The sequence below is a fragment of the Xenopus laevis genome, chromosome 7S (assembly GCF_017654675.1).
Source record: "Xenopus laevis strain J_2021 chromosome 7S, Xenopus_laevis_v10.1, whole genome shotgun sequence".
In the NCBI taxonomy this organism is placed as follows: Eukaryota; Metazoa; Chordata; class Amphibia; order Anura; family Pipidae; genus Xenopus; species Xenopus laevis.
Window position 1 is genome coordinate 32,886,793 of NC_054384.1, and position 20,354 is coordinate 32,907,146.

The following is a 20,354-nucleotide window of genomic DNA, read 5'->3' on the forward strand; positions in this document are numbered from 1 at the left end:
ATACCATTCCTTTTTCCCCCTATAAGAACTCACCCCTACACTAAATTGTGACAAATGCTCTACCAATATGCATGTCCCATTTCAGCTAATGTCTGATTTACGCCTAATATCCAGCATTTTGCTGATTTCCCTCTGACTTCCTATTCTCCGGTGGGATGCTCAATAATGATGTGCAGGCATTGTGAGAACTGCAAATTATCAGTGAACTGATGCAACAAGCCTTCCTTTATCATGGAGCAATCGTGCATGGTCCAAGCCAAGAGTGTTGTAGGCAATAGCAGTGGCAGAACATTAAAATTAATTGCTTGTATGATGTAGACAATGATATTCTGAGATAATTTCCAATTAGACCTCATTTTCAATGCAGTGGATTGCATGACAGACTGGAAGATGAATAAAAGAGGTCCTCAATAGAAAGATATTTGTAATATAGAACATTTAAGTAAACATAAGAATGAACTCTGCCCCTTTAAGGGGCCTTTCAAGTGGGTGTTCATATATTTCTAACTTTTCCTTCAATCTGCTAATTTTGACAGAGCCACCTGTATTGAAACAGACAGATTCTTAAAATGTGGCTTTTGTGCTGCCACTACACAGACCCACTGTTCTATATAACAGATGCTGAAAGGCTGGTGTCAGAGGATTTAAGTCACACAAGAAATGTGTTAAATACACAGGTGCAGGCGAGATGACAAATAGACAGGTTTACATCTGCTTATCCCCAAAGTCTATCATCTAACCTTGCTACGTAGGCAGAGGAGGTGGGCTAATTAAATCTGTGTCCTACTTAGATAAATAAGAGAAAACAAAACAAAAAGGGAAAAAAAAAAGAAAAACACTTAGGGGCATATTAATCAACAATCGAATTTGTGGGTTGTGTGATGGTTTTTCTACCTCGAATAAACTTGAAACTTGAAACTTCAAATGTTTGGGTATTTATGAAAAAACCCGAATGTCAAAATCTCGAATGAAAAACAACTGGAAAAAACTTGAACGATCGAGTTTATGTCCCGAAAAAACTCAAGTTGCTCGGATCGATCGAGTTTATATCCCTTAAATCTAGCAAAAAACTTGAGCTTTGCCTAGGACAACTCCCACTGTCTTCTACATGACCTCGCCAGCTATTAGATGCCGAATTTTTACATTTGAATTTATGAGCTTTTTTTGCTAAATAAATACTAGACATTTGAGTTTTCGAAAATAACTGTATAACTCGAATGTGTTTGGGTGCAAAACAAAAAAATTGAATTGTGGAAAAAATCTAATTCCATTTTTGATAAATCTGCCCCTTAATATTAATATGTCTATGCAGGGGCTTTCATCTGTTTGGGATGAATCAGATTTTTATTATATAATCCTTGTCTGTTAAATTATTGTAAGACCCCCATTTACTATAAATTGAAGTATGAGACTGCATAACTTGCCACTATATAAATAAATTATGATGATAACTGGTGACATTTCCAACTTCCCCACATTATTGCTGCTTTCTGGAACAACCTCTAAATTGTATTGCTGATTTCTAAATACATATGTTTGCATATTCATCTTTGGAACTCAAACAACATGAGTAGCACTATAATAGTTTTACAAGCCATAAGTAGCCATATCAGTATTAAAACATTTAAAATTTCCTAGGTAGTTCTGCACAATGCTCAGTTCGCAGTTTGCAAGGCACTTCTGCTTAAAATGATCTATGAATTGTTTTCATAACCTCTGTGAGGACAGAAATATTCAGAATGTATAAGGTAATGAAATGCCACTATATGCTCACTATAAATTATGCCCCCTGACTAGTTTTAATAGGTTCTATGAAAGATACATTGATAAATTAATCTGTTTTAATTAATGAAGGTGGTTTGAGCTTAAAGGAGAAGGAAAGGTTAAAACTAAGTAAGCCTTATTAGAAAGGTCCGCCTAAATATATAAATAAACCGTCAAAGTAGTGCTGCTCTGAGTCCTCTGTCAAAAGAAACACAACATTTTTTTCCTTCTATTGTGTACACATGGACTGTATCAGACTTCCTGCCTTCAGCTTAAACCTCCTTGCCCTGGGCGTAATCATGCTCAGTTTGCTCCTCTTCCCCCCCTTCTCTGCTGTAATCGGAGACCAGAGCTACAAGTGAGCAGGGAGAGACTCAGGCAGGAAGTGATGTCACACCAAGCTAATACTGCAGCTGCGATCCTACATAAATAAGCTTCTAGAGCTTTTTACTCAGGTATGGTAAAGCATTCTACAGAATAAATATAGCATTCTCGCTTGCACTGTTGCAGCTACTCTATTGGCAATAAAATGCCTCTGTAGCTATCCTTCTCCTTTAATCCTTTTCTAAATACTTTACTAATTACCAATTTTATGATCTAACAAAAAAAAAAAATGTCTAATATAAAATTAGACTGTGAGTCTGGTCATTTCTTTTTGGGCCCTTCTGATGTTGAAATGTAAAGCTCAGTGATAAATAATGGGTGCTTTTGGGTACAGAAAGATTTCTCTCACTATGTACCTGAAAATCGTAATATAGAATTTTAATCAAGTTGCCCAAAAACCTACAACTACATTTGTAAATGTATGCTTTTCCCCTTCAAAGAGGAGGGATATACATGTTTAGCTATTCTGTGTACACATTTCTCAATCCTATGCCCACGTTGCCATGTTTATTGTGGCCCTGAAGGCTATAACATGTCAGAAGATAGGACTGGCAATGCTAAAGAGACTATAAAGTGCCACATTACTATTACTTTAAGGGTGGGGTGGGGGGCTGTTTCGATTGTGCCAGAGCCAATTTTAAATCACACAAAAACAAAGGCCACCATGTACAATATATTCAAGTAAGAACTGGTTTATAGTCTTTGTGGATGTCTGTCAGTCCAGAGCCAGGCCAAAGACTTAACATTACAAAAGCATCATGGATTCACTCTATTTACTAGAAATGCCCTTTTATTTAGCAGAGCACGAATTCCTGTTTTATGACTCAACAACTTCCTCAGCGTTACTCAACACAACCAGCAATAACATCCCTCAAGAAGCAATCCCTCTAGCTCTATAGTACTACTGTAATAGATTGCAATCACGCTGCTCTGTTCTATGATTGGTTTACTATTACAGGAGTCCCACCAATGAGGCGTCTTAGCCCGACCTTCCCGAATCAACCAGTAGCATTACTTGTTTCACCACTGTAGTCTAATTTCGCGATTGCATTGGACACCGCGACTGCCTTTTAGAAAACGATGCGTGTGATTGGTTCATTGCTCTGGTTTCCAGGTGTCATGGTAGGCTGCGTTACCACGTCAGTGAAGTTTACAGGGAAGGATTGAGCCGGTTCCTTCCAGAGGGGCTGGTGCGGCAGTGCAGTTCCGGTGTGTGTTTTTCATATTATTTTATATACCGCAAGGGGGGATCTGCAATCATTCGGGGCTAACTGCAATCATTCGGAATTTAGTCTGCTTGCAAAAGGAATCGAATGTGAAGCCGACGTCACCACCGCTGTTTAGGCCGCCATTTTGGAACCTGGGGTCAGGGCCAGTGACAGGTAATTGAGGGGAGGTGGGTTATTGCCATTGTGACGTCGCATCACTTGCTGCAGTATAACTTGACGTCACATATTGTCAATATCCTTGAAGTCTTTGGTTTAGCAGTCTTCCCAATCATTATAGTAATTATTTTGACAGTGTATGCATTTCATATTTCATATTCTGCGCATGCCCAACAAATGGTTCAAATGTACCAATACCGTGCTAAAATAGATCGTTTTAGCAAATACAATACTAACAATAGTGCTTGATGCATTTAGATAATTAGGGATATCTATGCAATCCTCAAGATTTATCTTGCCTGCAAACATACTTGGCACAGTCCTGTGTTTCCACTTGAAATATTAATGCAGTTGACTTTGCCCCCATGGAAGCTTTTGCCAGAGGTGCAATAAAACTATGCAATTCTCTTCCCTTTTTGATTATAGACTGTAAAGTGTCCTTGTGAAGGCTGTTTCTCTTATTTACATTACTGTGTTTGTTTTCCTTGCTTGTCTGTTATCATAAGATATGGGTGGCAAATTGCAAGCAATAACCTCTTATTATTATGGGAGAGCTAGCAGATTTGTGCCTACAGCCTTGTACACAAGGTGGGTAACCCGTTTGCAGCTTCTTTACAAGAATCTGATCACAAAAGCATTGCAACAGCTAATACACACAAAGCTCCTCTATACCCCTGTGCATTAATTCTTGACATTACATAAATGGTTCTATTATCAATTCCCCAAGGACAAGAGCAAAATTCCATCACTTAGTGCTCATTTACTGAGCTCTTTTCATCTGGTGCATAGCAGCGCTCTCCACCTAATCCAGAGTCTGGCACTGGCTGAGAAAGGCAGCCCTGTCTATGGCAGTTTGTAAGGAAAAGGCTTTTTAGGACTCCCTGTATGCTAAATGATGCACAGGATGGGGTGTGTGTCTATTCTAACATTCAAAAAACTGTGCCCATGGTGCAATTTACAGGGCAGAATGAAACCTGCCAAAACATGGCATGGCACAAACATTTGTGAATGAGGCCATTTGATTTCTATATTCTGGAGCTGTTTTGGAAAGCTAAAACACCATTATTGTAAGAGAAAATGCTTTTGTCAGGTTGTTTTGTGTCCTAGTAATGGCATAATAAACTGGGAGGCAGACCCTGCAAGCACTTTTCCAGGAAGGCCAGGGTCACCACAAAATGCCCCAAAAAGTGATAAGTAAGATTAATGATTATATTATGATAGAAAAAACACACCAGAACTGATCTCTGTGGGATGCAAGTTCTTTGTTATGCAGTGAGCCTCAAACGTTCGATTGTAACATACCTTAAATAACCATAATCTTAAAGGGATTGTTCACCTTCCAAACACTTTTTTCAGATTGTTCATCATAAACAAATACTTTTTTCAATTGCTTTCCATCTTTTATTTTTTACCGTTTTCCCAAAATTGAAGTTTAAACGTTAATGTTCCAGTCTCAGGGTTTTAATCTGGCAGCTCAGTGATCCAGATGCAGATTCTGAACTGTTATAATTTGCTACATTTAGTTGAGACAATTAGTTGATTTATTTCTCAGCAGCATCTGTGGTATATTAGCAACTATTGTATCAACTCTAACAGCTGCTTTTTAAGCGTCTTTCGTAGACTCATTTTAGCCAAATAATCCAATTTTTTTTAAAATGATTAACTTTTTCTCTGATAATAAAACAATGCTTGGAAGCAGAACCAGCCTCTTGGCTTGCCTCTTAGGGGCAGATTTACATATGGTCGAATATCGAGGATTAATTAACCCTCGATATTCGACTGCCAAATGTAAATCCTTTGACTTCGAATATCGAAGTCGTAGGATTTACCGCAAATCATTCGATCGAACGAAAAATCGCTTGATCGAATGATTAAATCCTTTGAATCGTTCGATTCGAAGAATTTTAATCCCATCGATCGAACAATTTTTCCTCGACCAAAAAATTGTTAGAAAGCCTATGGGACCTCGGTTAACATTGCACCTCGGTGGGTTTTAGGTGGCGAAGTAGGGGGTCGAAGTTTTTTTTTTAAAGAGACAGTACTTTGACTATCGAATAGTCGAATATTCGAACGATTTTTAGTTCGAATCGTTAGTTTCGAAGACGTAGTCGAAGTAGCCAATTCGATGGTCGAAGTTTTTTTTATTCTATTCCTTCACTCGAGCAAAGTAAATGGGCCCCTTAATGTTTAAATGATTTTCAAGACTATGAAGATTCAAATTACGGAAAGATCTGTTGTCTGGAAAGCCCCAGGTCCTAAGCATTCTGGATAACCGGTCCCATACCTGTACAAAAATGCAGGGAGTGTGCAGATTTTTGTGGTAGCTGATCATGACGATTCTTATGCATTACTTTTATTTTGGTTGTGTGTATATCCACATACTTTGTTAATCATGTGCATATTGGATCTCAAACTGTTGAGGAGCCTGGAATTCAAATTTACAATGCTTTGTTTTGGTACATAATGACTAATGGAAGAAAAGATGGTGTAAATTTTAAGAAATTTCATGAAAGAAGAAAGAGGTACAGTTTTTGTTCCTGGTATTTTTAAAGTGCAGAGTGGCTAAAGCTGAAAAGGGAATGGCTCCTACAACAAGACAATAATCCTAAAAATACTTCAAAAGCCACCTAAAAGATACAGATTTTGTAATGGCCCTCACATTCCCCTGACTTAAACATCATTTAAAAGCTGTATCAATCTTAAATATGAAAGACTGCCCAAGAAGTTCTGCAAGAAAGAGTGGGCAAAATCTCTACAATAATTTAAAAATCTTTGGATATAAAAGACATGTGCAAGCTGTAGTCTGTGCCAAAAGGGAGTATTAAATATTGGCTTACTAGGTTATCCAAACCTTTGCACAATCCACAATGACTAAATTCTTTGTTCCTATGTTTTGAAGTTGATGAATTTAACTCTGCAAAAACGTTTGCAAATATGTAATTTTTCAACTTGTCTCTGAAGTAGTTGTTTCCTACTCTCCACTTAAAAACAAAATATGTCATTTGCAAGCATTGCCCAAAATTTTCATTTTAACTGTATTTCCCCATTTTTAAGTTCATAAAAATGCGTATTTCAAAAATAGAATGTGGTTTTCCAGTGTGAATTTAAGTTACTGACATTTTTCACATCGCAATCTTATGTGTGTTGATTCTGTGCTATCCTTTTGAAATCTGTAAACAGACATTCCCATACAATTATTCATATATGGTTTTTAAAGTTATAAATTTGCATTGTTTTAAAGTTATAATTTACTAAGTAGCGATTATTGCAGATCCATCGGTCTGAGTACGCTCTTAAATAGTAGGGGAATTGCCTAAAACGCTGTTAAGGGCAGCTCTATAATCAAGTGCTACTGTGCGTGTCACTTCCTGTTCCTCTTCATTTGCATGTTATTGATCTGGCATGGCTAAATAATGTTTGAAGTTAATTGTTTATAGGATTAATGACATAGAAATTAAACTGAAAGGAGTATGCGCAGCATCACAGAATGTATGCACATCCATTACATTGTTTTCTGTAATCCACCACAGGCAGCACCACTGAATCAGCAAGGGGGTCTTTGAACCCATTTAGAGGGGAGAGATTGTTGATCTGTAAATCTGCTATAAAACTATTTTAAAAAGGGTATTACTTAAGGGTTGCCAAAAGCTTGGGTACCTCAGCTGCTAGTTTTATTTTCTCCCCCTGGGTTGGTGGTCCTGGTAAAAAAATTCACCAGCCTGGGAAGTTCAAATTGCAGCGCCATATCACTTTGCTTACTTAACTTACCCATCTGCGCATACACAGTTGTGCAATGTTCTGAATTTTTTATTCTTCTACCCATGTGCAACTCTTGAGAGATGACTGGGAAGATAGCAGATCCATCATTAGTCCTGCTAATAAATCAATTGATTCTTTTCACATATGTACCTTATGTTTCAAATTTGATATTTATGTAAATTGTTTCGTAAAGATGAACATTTTTTAATAGATATTATTTATTATGTGCTCTGTTTTTAAGAAAGGCTTGTCTCCTGTAAACAAGACTGTGGAGGGATTGTATACTATATAGACAAAAGTATGTGGACAGCCTTTCTTATAAACAATTTGTTATTTAAACCATTCCAATAATTGTCATGCAGGTGCCACTACATCTTACAGTGACTTTCTTTACAATTTTAAGCTTCTTTCTTTTCTTTGGGGAAGGTCCATCCTGCTTCAGGACAATAACATCATGGTCATTACAGAATTTACTTGTAGAAATGGTAGGGGGAAAACTTGACTGCTCTGCATATATTTGTGTAAACACCTGAGGGATCACTGATTAAAACCAGGCCTGATAATATCTACATTAAGGGCTAGGCCACACGGGAAGATTTCAGGAAGATTAGTCGCCTGGCAACTAATCGCCGTGTCTAATCTCCCTGAATGGCTTGCTGGTATCTCGCACCCGCTAGCACTAAAGTCGCCTGCGCCACGAGGCAATTTCGAGCGACTTTGAAAAACGTATTGCCGCGTGTGAATAGGCGCAGGTAACTTTAGCGCTAGCGGGTGCGAGATACCAGCAAGCCATTCAGGGAGATTAGTCGCCTCAAAGACGCGGCGATTAGACGCCAGGTGACCAATCTCCCTGAATCTTCCCGTGTGGCCCTAGCCTTACACATAAAGTCAGAACTAACTCATTACTTACCTAAAGGCTGCTTATATTAAATATTTTGTTTTGGAAAGCAATGTGGCAGCTCCTGCTTACTGTCAACATAATATATACCATAATAAAATATAATAAATATACAGAACTATGTATTTTATTCTTTTAGCCCATGTTATAATTGTTATCACTGTTCATCACTGTTTTGTGGTTAACACCTCTAAACTGATGTAAATATGAATACCACATACTATTTTAACACTGTTATGAATAGTTATAGCCTAATCATTGTCCCCTTCTATCTTTGTTTGGTAAAGAATTTTATTCTTTGTTTGTTATTACCCCACAGTGACATTTTCTGGATGATGAGATGGCAACATCACTGTTTGAATAAGGCTTATGTTTGTGTTTGTGTTATCAGTAAAACAATCACACACATTTATTGCATTCTGAAAGTGATGGCACATGGTTTTCACTCAAGTAGATGGCACCTGTAATTATAAGGTTTACTCTGTCTATTTGGCTGCTATGTATATTTTTAATTGCCAAATTCCTGTAGATTAAATATTTACTAGGAATTGAGATTATTTTATATTTTTTGGTGTTTTATGCAATTTTGCAGATGTCTGATCAAATTACAAACTGGATTTAACAAGTTATTTTATCTTTAAGTGTTAATTGGATGGTCACTCGTATATTGTTCCTTGTTTTCAGGTCTGTGAAAATGGTGGACAAGAATATCTATATAGTCCAGGGTGAAATTAGCATTGTTGTTGGTGCCATAAAACGCAATGCTCGATGGAGCATGCACACTCCTTTGGTAAGTCTTTTATATTTTTTTTTATATTCTTGCAAAGAAAAGTTGTAAAAGTGAAAATTAAAACTGGATAAAAATCATGTAATGACCAAATATTTAAACATTTACCTGATAAAAATGAATGTACAGAAAACTGAAAATACTCTTCCAACTTTTGTTTTGTATATAGTGAATAAAGTACCCCCTATTGTAAAATATAAGGATATTATAAGTTACCGAGGAGTTTCATGACCATATAAAAAGACGAGGCCGAAGGCCGAGTGTTTTTATACAGGTCATGGAACTCCAAGGTAACTTCTAATATTCTCATATTTTGCAACTGGGGGTACTTTATTTATTATAATACACAAATTTCAGTGAGTCATGTGACAGAAATGACATCAGAACTCACCGTTTATAACTGATGACATAAGAACTCACCGTTTATAAGGATATAATTTACAAGATATTCATGGCTTTTGTGTATTATAATGAAATATAATGTAGTTCTGAGCTACTCGAATGAATGCTTAAAGGGGATGATCATCTTCCAAACACTTTTTTTTATTTGAGTTGTTTTCAGATTGTTCACCATAAACAGACTTTTTTTTCTATTGCTTTCCATCTTTAATTTTTTTACTGTTTTCCCGAAATGTAAGTTTAAATTTTAATCGTGTCTCTATTGTTTCAGTTTGGCAGTTCAGTGATCCAGGAGCATTCCATACTATTACAATTTGCTACATTTAATTGATACATTTCTAAGCAGTATCTGTGGAGGAATATTAGCAACTATTGTATCAATTCTAACAGCTGCCTCTAATGAAACTCAGGGATTCTGCTTAGCAGGGACAAAGATAACAAATGTATCAACTAAATGTATCCATTTAGATCAGTTAGTCATACACACACACACAGAAAATAGAAAGTAATTGTAAATTTTTTTTTTATTTCTGGTGAACTATGGGAAACAAACTGAACTGAAAAAAGTAGCTGAAGGTGAACAACCCCTTAAACAAACCGATATATTTACATTATAAGTGACCTATGTAAGAATCTATATCAGTAAATATTGCCTTTTTACACCTTTTACATTGAGTCACTATTTTTTGATGATCTGTGTGCGTCTTCAAAGTTCAGCTGACAGCTCTTACTGTAATGGGAAGATGTATGGGAGTAAAAAACAGAGCTCTGTCCATTCATTGGATAATGTAACCTAGCATGTATGCATGCCTTTGCTTTGTGTGCAAATCATACAATCCAGTGGGCAGCCCTTAGTACTTAAAATCAGCAGATTTATATAATTGATCCTATCCTGTCTGATTGTCAGAAGAGCTTTCCAGTTTGTTGGCTGACGCTGAAATTGGCATCTCGTATAGTGTCTGATTAGTATATTCACATACTGTCTGAGGGTCATAAACTGTATGGCTACCTTTGTTCTGCTCATTCAGGCACACAGCAACTGTAACTTCTCACTTATTTGCTGATGTACCACACATTATATTTTTAAACCTGCCTGATTGACAAACAGTGAATATCTATATAGTGTGCAGTTTATTGGACCAATATGTTAAAAATGGCAGGTTAGGGCAGGTGAAATATCAGTGACTAACAACATGAGCATTTTCATCTTCAAAAAAGGTGGGTTGAGGAACTCAAATTATTTCTTAAATATACATCTTTATCATTCTTTTATACAACATATACAACTGTAGGTAGGAATAATAATAAAAAACATAGGTGGCATGGAAAAAACAGTCTCTCCTCAAACAATCTACCCTTAAAGCCCAGCTTCATACCCTCAAAACCCAATATAAAAAAAATCAGTTAAGAACAATATTAACACAGATGCTAGACATTAGAAAATAATTATCCACACTTCACCATACAGCAAAAGCAAAGTTTTATGAATAAACAACATACTCTGTTGGTTAGAAAATTAAGAAAATAACAAACACAGACAAAGATCTCCTCCATACAAATCCCTTATGCCAACTTACTTATAATCAAACCCAGATAGGAGAAATATTTAACAAATATTATTCTCGGGTATACAATTTTACATTCTGCTCATCGTATTGACTCAGACCTATTGTACAATTTCTTCACAGAAGCAGGGCTCTCCAAATTATCAGAGGAAGATAGACCAGCTTTAAATGAAGATATAACATAAGAGGAACTGGGCTTCAAGATACTTAAGAATATACCCACGGGGAAAGCTTTAAGCCCTGATAACTTTCTCAAGGGCAGCCCAATCCCACATTCAAACTTAAAAATCCTACCTATCCCTTATCCCTAAAGTGGGCAAAGACCACTCGATTTGCGCTGATTATATGCCAATAGCGTTACTAAATTCCTGAAACTTTTTTCTAAAATCCTAGCCAATAGACTTGCCCCTATTCTTCCAAAGTTAACTAACAAAGATCAATTAGGCTTCATTCAAGGCCAGCAAGCAGGGAAAAATACAAGGTGAACAATCTACCTGATAGATGTGTTGAACAGGAGGAGCACTCACATTAATTTTGTAGGTCCTTTCCTCTTAGCCCTTAAGAATTTATATAGCTCCCTTTGTATAGCACCCCAAACACTCAGTTGAAACTTCCTGACCATTCTTCCTCCTTCATCACCAGGCAAGGATGCCCTCTCTCACCACTTTTATATGCCTGATAATGTAAAAAAAAAAAAAAAAAAAAAAAAGTGTGTGTGTGTTATATACATATAAAAATAGTAATAATAATACTTTAAGATGCCATCAGTCAAATGAATAGTGAAATGCAGTTTTAAGAATGCCATCAGTCAAATGAATAGTGAGCAAAGCAATTGCTGAACAGAACCATTATTATTTATATTTATTTTCTAGGATGAGGAACAGGATCCTCTGCTACACAACTTTAGTCTTCTAAAGGAAGTTTTAAATAATATTAAGGGTAAGTATGTTTTCTATATATTCATGTGCTAGTCTGAGCCATGCATTGTTCAAGTGATCATTAATAGTTGATGAAAAATTACAGTTGTTTTTGGGCAACCCTACTCAAATACATTTTTAAAAGGGTAGTTGACAGGGGGATGCAGGCCTCCACTTCTTTGTGTGTTCACTGCATTGATACACAAAGCAAATTTAGGTGCAAAATGCGTGCCTATGCCCTTTTTAGCACCAGCCTTAAATTTAATACAATGTCTTAATCTTATCAGTTTTTCAATTGGTCTTAATTTTTTGTAGCTTTCTAATGGGAGTTACAGCCAAAAAAACTGTTGGGCTGTGAGGCTACATCTTTATTGTTACTGTTACATTTTGTAAATTATCTTTCTAATCAGGCCACCTCTTATTCTTATTTCAGACTCTTCTTCAAACCACTACCTGGTTGCTGGAGTAAATTGTATCATAGCGTTCAGATACCTGCTAAACTTAAAGGGGTTGTTCACCTTTCAACACTTTTTTCAGTTCAGGTGGGTTTAGATAGTTCACCAGAAATAAAGACTTTTTGACAATTACTTTCTGGTTTCTGTGTGGCTATTTTTCTAATATTAAAGTGTAAAGTGTCATTTTCACCTTCTAAAGCAGCTCTGGGAGGGGGGTCGCCGACCCTGTAAACTGTTCTAATTGATACATTTAGTTGAAACATTTCTTTTTGTTTGTCCCAGCTGAGCAGAGTTTCATTAAAAGCAGCTGTTAGAATTGATACAATAGTTCTAATATTCCAAAGATGTTGCTGAGAAATGTATCCACTAAATGTAGCAAATTTTAACCGTACAGAATCTGCACCTGAATTAATGAGCTGCCAGAGTGAAACACCAGAGACAGGAACATTCAACTTAAATCTTTGATTTTGGAATAACATTAAAAAATAAAAATGGAAAGTAATTGAAAAAAGTCTTTATTTCTGGTAAACTTTGTGAAACAACTGAACTGGAAAAAGCGTTGCATGGTGAACAACCCCTTTAAAATGGAGAGCTACTGAAAAACAAGTTATATAATAAAAAAGGGGGAAAATATAAATGAAGCCCGATAGCAAGTTATCTTAGTATAACTGTTTGGTGAACTACCCTTTTGCATTAACTGGGCTCAGCTTCGCATTTTTTGTTAGTCCTATGGCTCTGATATGCCTTAAAGCCTACCCCAACCTCACCTGCTGTAAAAGACAAAAATCTTTTTGTCCCTCTTTCTATTTCCAAAATGTTGGGAGGTATGCAGATGCGGTGCATTTTTACCCCAGCTACTTTTTTTTTTTTACCCCACCCAAACATTTGATGGGGAGAACAATGCATATACTAAGGAGCAGATTTATCAGTGGTCGAAGTCGAAATTCAAATGTTGAATTCAAATTTCAGAGTTTTTTATGACCAAAACTGTCAAATTTGACTAGGGATTGTTAACATTTGATTTGAGTTTTTTTTAAAAAGTTAAATTTGCTTTTTCGAAATTTATCATAAACTGGACGTTATTAAGAAGTCAAATTCGACTATTCATCACCTTAAACCTGCAGAATTGCTGTTTTAGCCTATGGGGGACGTCCTGGGATCAATTTGGAATTGTTTGCTACCTTCCTGACATTCACATTTTTTCAGAGAAAAAACTTGAATTTGATTCAAGTTTGCGGGTCGATTCTCATTTGAAAAATTTGAATTTTTTAATAAATTGCAGTTGGTTGAATTTCGAGTTCATGGGAGTTTAAATAACTCCCATGAACTCGAAATTCGACTCTTGATAAATCTGCCCCATTTACAGAGGTCAGTGGACCCCATTTGCATTGTTGGGCCCATAAAACGTCTTGGGGGGCCACAAACGGGCCTTAAGGTGGACTGCCCTGGTTCGATCATTGGTTTGTAAAATCTTCTTCCAGTAATAACGGCTATGGGAGTCGATACACTCTAAACCATTATGAGCAGATTTATTGCAGTATTTATTGCAGTTTAGTGGCAGTAAAAGACATGCCTCTTTCCGTTCACTGGTCAATGAATGCTTTTAATTTTTGTGTGAACACAAATAGTGTTTCAAAAGGCCCTTGTTCCACATGAGTTTATTAAATAAGCCTTGTTCTCAACACACTTTTTATCTATAGATTTAATCATGATAAATATATTTTTTTTGTAAAACAGGGCAATCAGAGAAATTGAACATACTCAGATGTTTAGTCCTTGTCAGGTAGTTAATTAGATTAACAGTATACAACCCATACATTTTTAGAGAGACCTGCAATGTTGTGGCATTTGATTTCCCATTAGTGCTCTTATACATGATGCATACTGAACATATTCAAATGCATACATTTCTGTTATATTGCTCAAGTAAATGCGTTTTTGTTTCTCTTCTACTTTATTTGAAATGTACATCAGACAAATTTGATACATAGAAATTAAGCATGTTATTTTTTTAAAACAAGATTCCATTGTAGCTGTGTTAAAACGCAGATCTAAAATCTCTCGGGTTTAACTCTGCATCATAAAATGGAATGATTTTGCACATGCATTTAAGGTGCGCTTTAACCTGTGTTTAAAATGCACAGAACAAATATTTTTTTATAAGGGCATTTAATTTTGCATTCTTGATTATTCAGTTAGAAATCAGTGTTAGCTTAACAGTGCAGTTTTTCATGCATGCAGGGTTCAAATGATTTGATTATCTGTAGTCTGCAGCCCCTTAACCCCATACATATCCCCAATGTATGACTAGTATTTGATCAGGTGTAACAAGAACAACCACAGTCAAGCTGTGCCCTTTAGAATTGTCAATATTAACTTCTTTTCCATTTTTCCCCTTTGGGATTTTAGAGTTGATTTATAATTTTAGGATTCACTTCTCTGTCTGTAATACAGTTTGTTCATTATTTAACAAAAACCCTGATATTGAGCTGAGAAAAGTAATGTAAATGTTAGATGTTGTTTCAATAAAATTACGTTTTTGTTCTCCTTTGTGCTCGTGGAAGTGGCTTGTTCCCTACAATTTACATTTTATCAAGATTTATAAACCTTTTGTTGTGGACCACTGCCTGTGCAGATTGAATACAATACATTTATTCCTGTACTAGCAGCAATACTATCATTATTTTCTGACAACTATGTGGTAACCCAACAACATGTGGAGATCCAAGATTAGGATACAGGGCCACATAATATTGAAAGCAACAATGAATGCTCTTTTAGGCAAGCAGCATGGTAACTACCTAGTGTTACAACTTCAATAATTTCACTGGTGTCTAAAATCTTTTAGGGAATTAATTGATGCACTGGGTTAGCTGAAGAAAAGTATTAGCATCTCAGTTAGGAGAGAATTTACTTGCTTGTTTACATTCTCGAAAATAAAAGTAAATTGTGCGGAAATGTTCATAAATCTGCCACTTTGTCTTTTATTATGCCCAAGAGAAAAGACTGATCCGAAGTGTTTATAAATCGAACAGAATTATAATGCTTACTGTGTACACAGGAGAGTAGCAATTGTAAAATTCAGCTGGTTCATAAATGTGATATTTACCTTTCAGTCTTTCATTAGTTTTTATTGATATTGTGTTCAACCTGATCAATATGTGTTCAAGTTACCATGAGCTTAGCTCACAGTCTGATCATTTGTAATGAATCTGCCCTTTACGTGCTTCAAAATATGAAATACAGGATATATCTTATTTTGTAAGGCATGTGAGCTTTCTTGTTATGCATGTATGTTTACAGTGGTGCTTGAAAGTTTGTGAACCCTTTCAAATTTTATATACGAATTATATATGAATGTGACCTAAAACATGCTCTGATTTCCAAACAAGTCCTAAAATCAGATGAAGAAAACCTAGTTAAAAAATTAAACAAAAATGATTATATTTGTTCTTGTACTGAAGAACATATTATATGTATTGAATAAAAATGTATACAATAACATATCTGTGTGTGGCAAAAGTAAGTGAATCATTAGGATTGTCTTATCATTTGAAGGTTCAATCAGAGTCTGCTTTTTCAGGCAATGGGCTGACAATCAGGTGTGAGTGAGAGACCCTGTCTTATTTAAAGAATGGAGATCCAGCAAAGGCTGGTCACACCTACAACACGCTTGTGGATGTGTATAATGGCTCGAAAACTAAGGTGTCTGAGGAGCTCAGAAAAACAGTTGCTGATGCTCATAAAGCTGGAAAAAGTTAGAAGACTATCTCTAAAGCATTTGGACTCCACCAATCAATAGTCAGACAGATTGCGTGCAGATGAAGGAAATACAAGACCGTTGTTGCGCTACCTAGAAGTGGTCGACCATTGAATAAAACTTCAACTGCAAGGCGTCTTATAGTCGTGAGAGGTTACAAAGGAACCCAGGGAAAGTTCTAAGCAACTGAAGGCCTGTCTCAAATTGGCGAAGGTTGATTTTCATGAATCCACCATCTGGAGTACACTGAACAGCAATGGTGTGTATGGTAGGGTAACAAGAAGAAAGCCACTGCTATGCCCCCCAAAAATATTGCTGTCTGTCTACAGTTTGCTAAAGATCATGTGTACAAACCAGAAGGATACTGGAAGAATGTTTTGTGGACAGATTGAGCCGGAATAGAACTTTTTGGCTTTAAGGAGGGTTATATTTGGTGAAAGAAAAGCACTGCATTCCAGTATAAGAACCTTATACCATCTGTGAAACATGGTAATGGGAGTGTTCTGTTTTGGACCTGTTTTGCTGCATCTGGGCCTGGACAGCTTGCCATTGAACAATGAATTCTGAACTATACCAGAGAATTCTAAAGGAAAATGTCAAGAAATATGTTCATAAACTGAATCTCAAGAGACAGGGGGTCATGCAGTAAGACAACAATCAATAACAAATAATAGTTAAAGAAGAATAAAGTGAATGTTCTGGAATGTCCATGTCAAAGTCCAGAACTTAATACAATTAAAATGTTGTGGAAAGACTAAAGCGAGTGATTCATGTGAGGAAATCCACTGTTCTGTATGGAGGAATGAGCTAAAATTTCTCCCAAGTCCACGTGCAGAACTGATTAACAGTTACAGCAACATTTATGTGCAGTTATTGCTGTACAAATACTGAGTGAAAGTAAGTGAATACCGATTCACTTTGTTTTGCCACACACAGATATGTTATTGGTTCATTTTCTTTTTAATAAATACAATACAATATAATAATTTGTGTTTCATTTGTTTAACTAGGTTTTCCTCATCCACTTTCAGGACTTGTTTGAAAATCAGAGGATGTTTAAGGTTACATTCAAATAAAAATAGAACATTTTAAAGGGTTCACAAACTTTCAAGCACCACTGTATAAAATAGAGAAATAGAGCAAGTTGCAAAACACCGTAATACAATTTTATCCTTTTTTTAAACCAACAATTTGTTTTGTTTTTGGTCTCAGTGTATTAAAATTGCAGTATCTAGTACTTGGAGGTAACCAAGCTATATCATTATGTCAGTGCTGACTGCAAAACATTTATTTCCAGTATTTTGTTTTATGTTTCAATGTTTTATATGGCAGATATGTGTGCCGAAACCACCCTTGTATCCTAGCATTGTGCAAACCACTGCTAGTAATGGATGTTTTGGACTCAAAACACTGTATTACATTACCACCCATTTAAGATATTGTTCTCACTTCCTTCAATATATGTCAACACCAAACAGTGTAAAGTAACGCTACAAAATCAGTGCTGATTCTCAGATCTGATACCACCCTGAAATACAAAATATGCATGTTTAATGAAAATGCTAGCTTGGCTAGAGTAAGGTAAAGGGTTTTCTTGGAGCCATACTTGGAAAGAAATTTCCCTTCTCATTTGGAGATGATGGACAGCAGCATGTGGCAGGATAACAGTTGCAGCTGGAATTATATCATGGGCAAGAATTGGATTGGGTAAATATAGCTGGACTTGGTGATAGAAGCAGAGATAGATTGTTCTGGGAAAGGAAGTGTTGGCTTTCATCTAAAGAATATTTTACTGAATTTCAGGAGTCATCGTTTTTTCACTCACAGCAAACTGATATCTGTGTGTGAGACACAATTATTTTGAAAGCCTGTACTATACTCTCTAACCCTAAATTATGTATTTGTATGTTTCATTCTCTAGAGTTTATTTTGGATTGTTTGTTTCAGATCTGGCCTTTCTTGAATGAAAGCGTTAAAGCAATCAAGCAGGCTGCTTTAATTAAATTTTTTTTAAATTAACTATGAAAAGGGGATGTTAAGGTATCTCCTTAGAGGCTGTAGAATAGTTCTGATTTTCAGATTCAAATTTAGTCCCCACAACATAAGCTGTGTACATGTCAGAGCGGTGTTATTAAACTGTATTGTTGGAAGGATGCACAGCTAACATCATCATAAATGATTAAAAACAAATCTGCTTTACTTGTAGTAATATAAGTCGTACACCTATTTTTTAGATCAATTTTTGATGTTTGTGGAAAAAGATCTGTTAAATCCCCTCATTTTTATTCATTGAAATGAAGTATGTCCATAGGATTCAAAAAAGGTTAAAATTGGAGTGAAGCGCTCAGCCAAAGGCTTTTGATCTGAGTGTTATGTAGCTAGGCTATTTTTAGACTGTGCAAAGTGCCAACGTTGTTGAAATTGTTTCGATGAAAATGTTCTGCTTTTTCTTTGTTTTTCTTCCTTTTATTCTCTGTTACATTGTAATCTAGGGAAGCCTTTCCAAAACGGTGGATCTGAGGGTAAATTGTCTTAAATGTGCCTATAATTATAGGAAAGGGATTGTTGTGACTGTGATGTCATGTATTCTGTAACTTTGAGCTAAAATGTGCCAGATTAAGGGGCCCATTTACTTAGCTCGAGTGAATGAATAGAAGAATAAATACTTCGAATTTCGAACGTTTTTTTTTTGGCTACCTCTACCATCGAATTGGCTACTTCGACTTTCGACTACGACTTCGAATTGAACGATTCGAACTAAAAATCGTTCGACTATTCGACCATTCGAAGTACAGTCTCTTTAAAAAAAACTTCAACCCCCCTACTTTGCCACCTAAAACCTACCGCACATCAATTTTAGCCTATGGGGAAGGTCCCCATAGGCTTTCTAACAAATTTTTGATTGAAGGGAAAATCGTTCGATCGATGGATTAAAATCCATCGACCATTAGTAAATGTGCCCCTAAATGTTGGAAATCAGAAGGGGGCTGAACCCCAAAAGTCTGAAGGCCTGTGCTCTAAGGCTTAGATCAGATCAGAAAGAATTATACTCGTCATTTTGCATTTGTTATGTTGGTACAGGGTTAAAAAAGTAAGAGATATCGTTGCTTAGCTTTGCAAATATTTTTTTTTTTTTGGGTACAGGTTCTAGTCATCTACCAAGAAAATAAAGATTTTTCCCACGTGGTACTAATTAATTATGCAATTCTAGCTTGGTTCTGTTGATCTTTTGATTGTTATCACCATTATCTTTTTACTTTACACTGTGACTCCTCTTTTGGTTAAGAGGAAATGTAAACTTCTTAATAATGGAAAACTTCTTCAGCTGTTTAAATAGGATAGGGCTCTAAGAATTCCCTGTTAAAGAAGAAGGAGAGGTAAAACCAGTGGAGAGGCGGTTCAAAGTTATCCCCTTATGTGCCCACTGCACCAATTCTTAAAGGGTGCATGCACATTACAGAAATATTTGCATATCCAGGTTAATAGGGAAGAACAGAAGAAAATGGTGCTCCGCAAAACAGCACCCTGGGCTGTGTATATATTTAATATATATGAGCAAGAGTAGCACCAGCCCAAGGTAGCTGGTTAGCACCCCTCAATTGATTTTACTTTTTCTTTCCTTGATTTTACTTTTTTTAATCTTTCCTTTTGCATGTATGTAAGCCAGATGCCATTACTGAAGTAACCCATGCATAAATGCATCCACCTCTGGTATAAGTCAACTGCTATGCATCTATGGTTTCTGGTCTTTTAGTAAAATCTTAATACTAGAGAGCTAATAACTGGTGGCACTACCTTAAGAAGTAATAATTATAGCCAAGCACTTTCCATAATTTGCACTCAGTCTTGATTAATCTTTTCAGATATCATTATTGAGTTCAGGCCAATGCAAAACTGAAGACTTGTCTTTTGGATTATTGTCTTGTTGCATAAACAACTTTAGCTAACCTACATGACCAGTTATTTTTATTCAGGTTATACTGATACAATGCAGAGTTCTTGGTTCTTTTAATACAGTCCTGAGGGAGCAAAACATCCACACACCATCACACTGCCACATCATGTTTAACTAATAGCATGATGGTTTTACTGTGGAAAGCTATATTTGCTTAAGTCAGTCATACTTTTGACTCATCTGTCGAGAGAACGTTATCCTAAAAAGCTTGGATCATCCAAATGTTTTTTGTTGCAGATGTGAGATATGCATTGTGGAGGTCACCAACTTGCTACTCCCATTAATTTCCACTTTTTGCCCAGTCTTTGTTATTATAGTGTCATGAG

At 36.1% G+C, this 20,354-nt stretch overlaps 1 protein-coding gene across 10 annotated transcripts in view; it reads left to right on the forward strand.

Annotated features, from left to right (window-relative positions):
* Positions 1 to 3,219: 3,219 nt before the first annotated feature.
* The window catches only part of gbf1.S (golgi brefeldin A resistant guanine nucleotide exchange factor 1 S homeolog), a 144,615-nt gene continuing 127,480 nt past the window's right edge, over positions 3,220 to 20,354 (forward strand). For 4 of the 10 annotated variants that reach the window (XM_018227593.2, XM_018227595.2, XM_018227596.2 and 1 more), the window contains exons 1-3: positions 3,240 to 3,530; positions 8,875 to 8,980; positions 11,814 to 11,880. In XM_018227593.2, the coding sequence (XP_018083082.1) occupies positions 8,885 to 8,980; positions 11,814 to 11,880 (163 nt within the window). In that variant the 5' untranslated portion in view covers positions 3,240 to 3,530; positions 8,875 to 8,884. Of the gene's footprint in view, positions 3,531 to 8,874; positions 8,981 to 11,813; positions 11,881 to 20,354 lie in introns of all 10 variants that reach the window. The other 6 variants (XM_018227591.2, XM_018227594.2, XM_018227592.2 and 3 more) reach the window with 5 other exon arrangements.